The sequence below is a fragment of the Gallinula chloropus genome, assembly GCF_964237585.1.
Source record: "Gallinula chloropus genome assembly, chromosome: 15".
In the NCBI taxonomy this organism is placed as follows: domain Eukaryota; kingdom Metazoa; phylum Chordata; class Aves; order Gruiformes; family Rallidae; genus Gallinula; species Gallinula chloropus.
In genome coordinates, this window is record NC_140100.1 from 10138507 (window position 1) to 10148960 (window position 10454).

At 45.8% G+C, this 10454-nt stretch overlaps 1 protein-coding gene across 1 annotated transcript; it reads right to left on the minus strand.

Moving 5' to 3' along the window:
- Positions 1-2955: 2955 nt before the first annotated feature.
- BHLHA15 (basic helix-loop-helix family member a15) lies at positions 2956-3456 on the minus strand (the record flags this gene model as incomplete). The annotated part of the gene is made up of 1 exon (XM_084270935.1): positions 2956-3456. The coding sequence occupies one exon, from the start codon at positions 3454-3456 to the stop codon at positions 2956-2958; it is 501 nt and encodes a 166-aa protein (XP_084127061.1).
- Between the last annotated feature and the right edge of the window lie 6998 nt (positions 3457-10454).

The following is a 10454-nucleotide window of genomic DNA, read 5'->3' on the forward strand; positions in this document are numbered from 1 at the left end:
AGTGCCCCTGTGGAACTAGCAGCTGTCACCCCATTAAGCCACACGTGCCCCACTGCGTTTGGAAAAGGGATGAGCTTCACGTCTCCTCTGCTGCTGGGTGTAGCACTAGATCTTACATCCCATTTTAGGCTTAATATTTGAAACCATGCCTTTGTATTTGCAGGAAGCCCTGTCAGAAATAGGCCACCACAAGCGTTAAATGCCCAATGTATTACAGTGTTCTTAAAGCAATGTGTGATTCTTCTCCAGTGCCACTGTCAAAACACCGTTTTCCCAACTCCTTTGTTCCCTTGCTCTGTGAAAGGATCCAAACAGCGATACAACCATAGCTGGCTATCCCACACAAAGGTTTCAGGGACAACATGTGGTGTCTGGATACTGTCAGGTCTCCCTGACACATGCTGGTCGAGCAGGCTTGAGGCCTTTAAAGAACCCTACAAAACACTACAATAACCCACCAATGCTCAATCACTGTTTATTGTGAGGCACCCAGAGCCGCGGGGTTTAGGCCGGAGCTCAGGCAGTCACTCAGCCCAGCGCCCCGCAGGGCTCCTACACTCTGACAGGCGTGACCCGGCGCTGCCTGTCCCTGACACCTCCACGGATCGATTCCACCACAAACAGCCGCTACGTGAGGCAATCCGCGCTATAGCGCAGGCAGAGGCCCGGGCCTTCTCCGCAGCCCGTCCCGGGCTAACAGTGCCCTTCCCCTGCGACGGAGGTGCCTGCTGCTACCCATCACTGGCTCCCAACGGCCCTCGGCGCCGCCGCTATGGCCCGGCCCAGCGCCCGCTGGCCCAGCCCTTCCGTCCGCCCGCAGACATCAGCCTTCCCCAGAAGCTGCGACCGAGGCAGCTTCCTCTCGCGAGAGGCCGAGCCCGCCAAAACGCTTCACGACCGCAGCCCCTTAGCGCCGCCGCCTGCCCCGTCGCAGCAAAGCTCCGTCGCACAAATCGCCCGTCCCCCATCGCCCCCCCGCCGCCCCCTGCCCCGCGTACCTCCTCGCTCCGCTGCCGAACGCCGCGGCTGCAGCCACCGCACTCGCAGCCGCGCCAGAGCACCGCAGCTCGCGAGCCAGACTTCTCGCCACGCCGCGTGCGGTGGGCCCTCGCTCTGGCTCGGGGGGGTCCTGGCAGGGCGGGAAACCGCTACCTCGGCCTGCCCGCAGCGCTGTTCCCGCACCGCTACAACTCGCTGTGCCGCCATTCCGGCGGTTACCCAGTGGCAGGCCAGGTCCTGCTCGCAAAGACCAAGTACTAACCAACATACCGGCTTAGCTGAAGAAACACCTCATAAAACAACCAAAAGAAAAGGCCTTGGCTCTGAATGACTTCTGTCCTAATCAGACAACACACAAACACGTTAAAGGCTGTGCCAGTAAGGAGCAGCTGTTGGAAGTATCTTTATACCTGTTCAGGAAAGCCAAATTTCTGAGAGAGTGAACTGTGAAAGGAAGTAGTACTAAGTACAAGGTCTGATCACAACCCTTTTGGTGTGAAAAGTTTAGAAAGGAAGTAAATCCCCAGTCAAGGTATGATCCAAATAGTTTCTATCTCCAGTGAGGCAGCCACACAAACAAAACATGTTCTGTATCATACCTGTAAGGTGGAGAAAAGTAATTCTCACCCCTTGCTTGCTTGTCTGGGAAACAATACCCTTTAGTCTGAACGAAATGGTCATGTCATCAGTCCTGCTGGCGCAGAATAAATAGCGAGTTCCAACTACACAGTGCAGCAATGGCTCCAGTCACAAACCCTTGGGTACGGCTCCTCCTTGTGCAGCCCTGCTTTGCAATAAGGACCACGCTGCATAACATAAAATCCTTCTGGTGCAGGAGATACTGGATTCTACCTTTGCTATCCACACCCTGAAGCAACAGGACTTGGGGGATGTGGGTAGGAAGAGCTGTAACTCAGGGCTCCATAGGCAGCACCATTCCAGCACCTCAATTGCTTCTTCAGGTATGAGAACAGGAGAGGAAATGAAATGAGAGTCCCTCAGTGACACAGAACTTTTTACAGTAAATCAGGGAGAGAGAAAAAAAAAAGTGCTTATGTTCCATTATTTAAGGGTTCCTGCTTCATTTATTGTGTTTTATATATCAGAATCTAGCACTATCTCAGAAAGAATCCTGACTACATTACAGGCTTCATTAGCAAATAATGACCGGGGTGATCACAAATTATCTAGCTTTTGACTATACCAAAGCATTATCATCATATTTTTGGCAAAACTAGGTCCCTTCTCCCTTATTATTTGCATTGCAGTGGCACCCAGACACTCACTAAAGAAAAACTGCATGAAGCTGGACGCTCTGGGAACAGACCAGAAAATGTCCTTACTCTAGAGAGCATACAATCTAAAAAAGCCTCATAGATGCTTGCCTTAACAAGTACTTTAAAAGTCTTTAAGCTTTGCAAGGCTCAAAATTATCAGAGCAGATCCAAAACACTCAGGACAAATATGTTCGGATTTGGTGGCCAATTTCCCTTATGTATCACTTCACTGATTAGTCAAACCTTGTCATCAATTTTAATTTCCTCAGGAGCAGAACTGATAAGAACAGGAGTTGTCACTGAAGGGCTGGTGAACTGCACTACAGCCAAAGATTCTCAACAAGCTCTAGTGAATTCAGGTGACACAAACTTAAATGCTCAGCTCATGAGAGTAATTTTCAGACCAGATCTCTCCTTTCAAGTCAACTGCAGTGTTCTAGGTTTCCAGACCCTGATGTGCCACACAAGTATTTCCATTAAGCTCTGAAAAATTTGTGTCTCTTTTTTTTTAAATGTGCCATATAAGCTATAGCCATGAATGTTACCTGTGTGTCTTTGTAAGACAACAATAGGAGATAGCTGGAAGCAAAACTAATCGCTTAAAACATCTATGTGCCAACATTATCATGCAAGAACAATGGTGGTAGCTAAGTGTAGGAGCTTGGCTGAAGCTGTCAATTTACTTAGAGTATTTTTGTAGATGTTCCTCGTGATCACCATCCCCATGTTGCTGTTGATAATGCTGATACAATTTGGACCCCCAGGCTCCCCCCATCCCTTCTGCTGCTGGAAAGTGTCCGTTGGACATATTGAGTATAATGGAGGTCAAGGATTTAATGTAATTTTTGGCCAGTGTGAGAGTCTCAATTTTGGAAAGTTTGTTCTCAGCTCTCACATGAGGGATCACCTCCCGCAACGCCTGGAACGCGTTGTTGAGCTTGTGCATTCTCTGCCTCTCCCGCTCGTTGCTTTCCAGTCTCCTCAAATGCCTGTCCTTATTGCTCCAGGTGTGCTTGGCTCTAGCTGCAGTGATCTTGCTGCTGTCCTTGTTTCCCCCATTCCTCCTCTCTTTGTGTCGCAGACATTTCACCAGTTCTTTTTTCCTCATCGCTGTCTCCTCAGAAAGCCCATCTTTGTCACCGGTATGCCTTTGCTTCTTCCCTTTGGTTTTGGTCTTCATGTTTTGGCAGATGTGCTGGCATTAAGCATCAGTGTGCTGTAAAAACATGACACCGATACCTTTAACTGTTGCACAGTCCCATGCTGAATACTAATGTAACACAGGTTTGTTTGATGTTTGGTTACTTGTTCACTACTGGAAAACCACCACTGGCTCTCAATTTAGCAACGCTTGATTTATAAGTTGTGAGTGTTATTAGTTAAGAGTTAATGCAGGGTGAACAGGAGGAGAAAATCCCTTTTTAGGGAACAACAGATCCTCCTTCAGCCAGGAGGATGAGGTTACAGAGGGAGCAGAGGCCAAGTGAATGGAACCATCAAAACAAAGATGTCAATCACCTACTGGTGTCCCCACATATGGGAAGTAAGTGAAAAAGACACCTCTACTCTTACGAGTAAACCTCAAACTGGAAAGATTTCTCCTCTCTCACTGCATATAAGAAAATGGTTCCAAGCTGATCCAGTCCTCCTGTGGGAGAGTGAAACTCAATTCAAAAACCAGCGTGAGTACAACAGTCAATAGGTTTGATAAGACATTGCCTCTAGTTTTTGATCTCACATGGTTCAGTTTCTCCCAGCTCTAGTTACTACAAGCTATAATAAAACCATACACCTTCTCACTGTACAAAGGTATGCTTAGAGGGGGGATATGGGACAGAACCCTCAGGCTCTTAACTCAAAGCAATTTCTCCTTGAACTCCTGATAATTGCTTTCTGAGGGATAGGTCTCCACTGTACTAGCAAGCAGTCCACTAGAGGGAAACATGACACACAACTCATACAGAAGCACAGAAACTCTGAGCCATCAACATATGTTCACCCACAGCATCTCTGTGTTCTAGGCTGGTCCCACCACACACACAAAGACAACATACATTTCCCTCTTCCAACAACCACCAAGTAATGGTGTAGGTAACTGCAGTTTCTGCCCCAGCTCAAGAGCAGCAGAGTAGTATTTATTCTCTGGGTTATCCAAAGAGACACAGCAATGCTCCTTCCTCACATGTTAGCCAGGCAGATGACAGCATTGAAATTTCACCCACCCTCAACCCAGATTCTGTGCCAGCACTCCATCTGAAAAGAGTAGCCTCACAGCAACCCTGCCTCTAACACCAAGGATCAACGCCACTCTTTCCAGAACCCTTCTTTCTTCCACCTCATGTAGTCATAGAAAGGTTCAGTCTTAAAAGATGATGAAGCTATTATGTAGGAGTGATTAGAGAGTCAGTGAGCAAGTAAGAAAAACAAACTAGCCACAGGTGCTTGACCTTCCCAGTGCAGGACATCAACCTCAGCTGGAGCAGGTGGTGAGCCATTCCTGGGTGTGCTGCAGTAAATATCACTTCCTCTCTCATTTCTTTAGAGACATCTTCAGCTGTCTGGTATTCACTGTGACTCAGATCTCTGCCTGCAAGGGCATCTTGGCCATCCCCAGGTTTCTTCCTACCAGGGAGGCAACTGTGCCAGAAGGGACAGGAATTCACAGAGCTGTTTGGTTAGTGTGGCAGCCAGGTGGCACATGCCAAGAGGACAGCACTGAGCAGCTTGTGTTGTGGGAGCCTAGAAGAAATGCTAGAAACACACGTGTATCTTAAGCAAGAAAACAGACTGAAGCCAAGCACTGGGCTTGTTCCGGACCCAGTTTAACTCACTGGGCAGAGAAGGCGTAACTGCAGGGCAGAAAAGGCAGGCACAGAGGGGACGAGTCAACTTCCCCCCCTCCAGCACAAAAAGCACTGTTGGGAAGAGCAGAGAAGCAAGCAGCTGCTGTCTGGAAGGAAAGAAGACTGCAGGACTTGGTGACAAGGAAGTCTGTGGAGGCACCAGCGGAGAAACCTGGAAGAAAATGGAAGAGAAAGGAAGCTTCAGCAAACCGTGGGAGCAAAGTCATCTGTAAAACTGCAGGCAAGGGGAAAGCAAATAGGATGACTGGGATAAGAGGGTGCTAGGCTGCCCAAAGTACGCTTTCAGACAGCTGCACACTGCTGTAACCCCCTGAGAAACTACCTCGTGGAGCCACAGCCAGGCTGCCGGGACCCCCAGGAGACGCACGGGTGTGCAAGGAGAAAAAACAGAGATGGAGAGGGAATCTGGATCAACAGACTGGGGGGTTCAAGAGAAGCCACAGAGCATGCACAGCCAAATACCAGTGAGTATTCCACCCTCTGCACCCACCTGTCAGGGCTGCCACCCCTCCTCTGAGACTTACCACTGCCACCAGCTGCAGAGAAGCTGCGAGGGGTGACACAGACCCGCAGGAAGCCAGAGCAACAGGAGGGGCTGCCTGTCCTCCGGGCTGGGCCAGGGTCTGCCAGCAGCCGCCTGGGAGGACTCCAGAACCTGCCCGGCGCCGAGAGAAGAGCCCCCGGCCCGGCGGGCAAGCGCTGAGGGCGGCAGCTGCCGCGGCCCGGCTCCGCTCCGACCCGCAGGTGCCTGCGCTGCCCCGCGCCCGCCGCGACACGTCGCTTTAGCGGGGGGCGGGCCCGGCCCGGCGCGGGCGGGTGTCGCACGGCCGGGACGCCCAAGCCCCAGAGCTGCTGCCCCCTGAGGCCCAGGGAGCGGAGCGGCAGCCAGCACGAAGCTCCTGGGCTGCAGATGGCAACGGGCTCGAAGTGACATCCGGGCGGGGGCAGCTGTGCGGCAGCGTGTGCAGCGAGGAGCTGCCACCGACCTGCCTGATGGACACCCAGCCCGGCAGAGGGGTCGGCCTGGTACTTACTGCGGCAGCTGGAGCGGCCTCAGCAGCGGGAGAGCAGAGCCCATCTCAGCTTGGTTCTGTGCAGTTTATCACAGCACCTGGGCTGTGACACACAGACAACACGCTTCCATCCCATGCAAGAAGGGTGCTGATGGCAAGGATTGCAAGGGCTCAAATTCTTTTAGAAAAGGCTCTATGCAAGATGACCATAGTACCACAGGATCTTTTACATCTGTTCTCTGTAACAACTACTGTCTCGGTCAAGTTTCAGCCCAGTAGTTATGTTTTACCTAATGAAGTTAAGTCATCTTGGTATCAGTTTCTCATTCCCAGATCTCAGCAGTTGCCAGGACTCAGAACAGCTGCAGGATGACTTCTGGGCCTTCACAACAGCCCCCACTACCTGCTGACATTGCTGCCACGTGTCAGCACAACCTCAGGGTCTACAGGTAAAGAGGGAAACCCAAGGCTCTCCTCCTGCCCAGGCTGAAACAATCTCACATGAGAGCAGTTCCAAACACATGCAAGTACCACGTTTACCTGGCCATCTTAGGTCCATTCAGCACATACACTTAGATTAAAACAAGCTGAAGCAGCAAGTAACTTTCTAAATTCAATATGCACTGAGAAAACTATTGTTAACCTGCTTCCCAAAAGGTACTTCGAAATTTTGCAATCTCCATTCTTCCTAGAGGATTAAAAGCAACATTCTGTTTCAGAATTACAGCTTGCATCCCAAGTATTGCCTCTCTGACTATGTATACACGTTACCTGACGTTCAGACAAGGGTGATATCAGAAGAAATTAAAGGCAACTAGTGTGGACTCATCTGCTGTAGCTTTGAGCTCTTGGCACTGTCTCAACCTCTGGACACTAACAAAGCTATGTGACAGTAGAGCTACACTAGACCGTGCACCTGGTCCTTCGCTGGCATCTGTTTAAGAATGAACAAACATGGACAAAGAGATTATAAATATATAACTGTATTTTATTTTTAATATTAAATATTTTTAAATTACAAGCAGTTTCTTGAATCACACTATGCATGATAATCAATATACAGTAGAAATTACAATTTAAAAATGTACACAATTTAAAGACATTTTGACCTGAAATTTATTAACTATGATATATTGCCATAAACCTCATACCTGTATTAAATTACAATAGGAAAACCTCATACCTATGATTTTGTTACATAGTTTCTCATTTACAAATAGAATTAAACATTATATATACACACACACATCAGTACCATTTATCATTTAAGTTACACCTACATCTGTGCAAGTTCAAACAATTTCATAAACAAAACTAACTCTAAGTCATATTCAAGTTTCTGAAAAACAGGCTGCTGGTATTACAAATACTTATTTTCAATAAGTTTATATGATGTTTGACTCTCCTCTAGATTTTTTCCAGTCTTGTACCAAAACCATTAACATACAAGGATATTTCTGTATGACTTAAAGCTGAAGTAATTTTGTATACTCCATTCTTGTTTAAGGCTATTTCTTATAAGGCTAATATGCTCAGATTCCACCTTTCCCCAACTCCAACACAAATAGCCATGTCACTAACACCCGACAACGCTGACGCTTTAGCATAGTGCTTCGTCATTAAAAAAATTAATAGATCTTCCTACCAACCAGCCTCCTCATGAAAAAAAAAGATTGAGTACTACATAAAAACCTGCTAAAAATACTGATAAAAAGAATGAGGCTTAAATGGCTTTCATTAGTGCATCAATAAGGATATGAAAAAAATGCTTAATCCGCTCGTTTCCATGGAAACGGGGTTGTCAATAGATGTGGTTACACACGCAACGTGTCTGTGGCCTGGGGATGTGGGGAGTACAGGTGTTCCTGTTAAAGCTGGACACTCTTCTCTGTTGGCTCCTCACTACAGATCCTCCATGTTAAACAAACTTTCTTAGGTGGGAAAAAATCAGATCTTTGAAATGACTTTAGTAGCCAAATTGAGACAGCGCCTTCGTTAGACTAATAATCAAGGTATTCTACTAGAGAAGGAATTAAAATGTAACCAGTCCTCATAATAAACCATTGAAAATAGATACATGTACTTCTAAAATGGAAACCATGCTGAAGAAGCTAGTGCAAGGAATTACATACAGTTTAATGAATGATTTGTAACAAATCCCCTTCTTAGAATGTATCACGTTGGATTTACTGATTTGCCTTCATTGTGCCACTGACTGCTAGGCAGATACATGAAGATATTGCTACTAGTTGACTGGATGATAATGACTTTTTTTTTCCCCAAAAAAAGAAAACCAAACCCCAACCTTTTACATTACTGCAATCCAGCCTACTGGATTACTGAAATGAAAAATTATTGGTCAAGTGAGGTGAGTCACATTTATATTTCTTTAAATAATTCTTTCTCTCCATTGTACAGCTGAAAAGGATGTGAGTACCATACACATCACAGCTCATTTGGGGAAAAATGCTCCTTTGGCAATTCATTAGTCCATGTGGACAAAGGACTAAGCTTTCACTTCCTACCTAAGATTTTCTTTAAACTCTGGTAAAGAATAATCATCTTAGATTTCCATCAAGCAAAGGAAATTCCTGATGTGCAAGATAAAGATCTGACTTTCCAGAGTTTTAAGAAACAAAACGCAAAACCAAATTGTAACACTCTTGAGTGTAAGCTTTTATTTAACCTTGGAATATATTTAAAAAATCAAATGACTCAAAATTAAGGCTGAACTTCTGGCCTGATACAGCAGATGAAGATCACCGTGCAAGGCAGACAAGCCCAAGCATTCTTCACAGACCATTCATTCTTAGTTTTGATTTTCCATACTTAAAAGTATGGTGTGAATTACAGAAAATAGATTAAAGACTCAATCCAGATGTATCAAGGAGTTTAGGGTCAAATTATGGAATTCCTACACAATCATTGGTGCACAGTGTATTACCTATATTTTAAAATACTGAGAGTAGCACACAGTCTCCTGAAACCCTTTACAGTGTGTACTGTAAGTCTCTGCACTAAGGACTACTTGGCTTTGCCTCTTGAAGCATGTTTTTGGGAAAAGACCATGAAAAATTCACTTCCTTACTTAATACTGAAGAACAGTTCTGACTAACTTGGAACCTGAGTGCCCCATCAGAAAAAGTTGTCTCAGCAGCACATTGGCAGCTTTAAACAACATAACTCATTGTCCCTTTTGATCGGTATGGAAACCATCCTGGTTAAGGGCAGAATAATGCTGGAAAAAAGCAATTAACATATTCCTGTCACTTTAAAACATACTTAAAATCAAAATACATAGAGGTATACAAAAACAAACATTATACATCTGAAAATATCTAGTCCTCCCATGCTTCACTGGTGACTGGATCTGAACACAGAGCACTTGGGCCACCATTGTACTGAAGCCCCACCAAAATGACGAAGTACTTTGTATTTTAGTATGCCAGAACACAAAGTACAAAGGCAGGTGAACTGTTCTTATCAGTGTCTCCTGCAGCTCCACAGCTCCATAAGGCATTCCAAGTGGCTGGGGATTTGTTTCTCAACTGAACTCGCTCTGGAGTAATAATTAAGTTTTTTTTAAATATCTGTATATCCTCCCCTCCTCCCCCCAAGCAGTTTAAAGGATTAAACTAGCTGAAGGCATAGTAGAGTATGAAGGTTAGAACAAACCCATGTGGTTTTCCCTTCCATAGACACAGCTTCAGAGCAAACTTCACTATCCTGCATCTTTGGGTCAGCATGCATTTGAAGATGTACCATGGAGCTCCGCAGACAGAATGGGTCTGGCCATGTAAGGGTGCAGAACTGGGCATTAACCACTAATCTAATTCTTAACTGTCACAACATCACCGAGAGGTAGATTTACCACAGGCCCGAATGGCAGCCCCAATCTGCAGTCGGCAGAAGAGTGAGCCTCAAAATTCACAGGATGTACAACTGAAGGGCCAAGCATGCCCAAATCCAGCCCATTGGAATTAGTCTTTTTCTAAGATTCATATATTCCAGTTTTGTACAGCCAATTTTTCCTCTTCTCTCTCCAAGGCAGAAATTGTAGTAAAAAGTGGAAGGCCCTTTAATTACAATATAGTCAGATGCTATTACAGTTTAAGCAGTCAGTAGGATCGTATTCAGGAATTAAGAGACATTATCTCTTTCATCTAAAAATTCCAGAGTATAGCATATATTCTTTTCCAGTTTCCTATAAAACATGAACACTAACAATCAATCTATAATGGTTATCATTTAGAAATGGTACTGAATAGAAGATTTCAGCAAGTCTAACGTAACACCCAGAA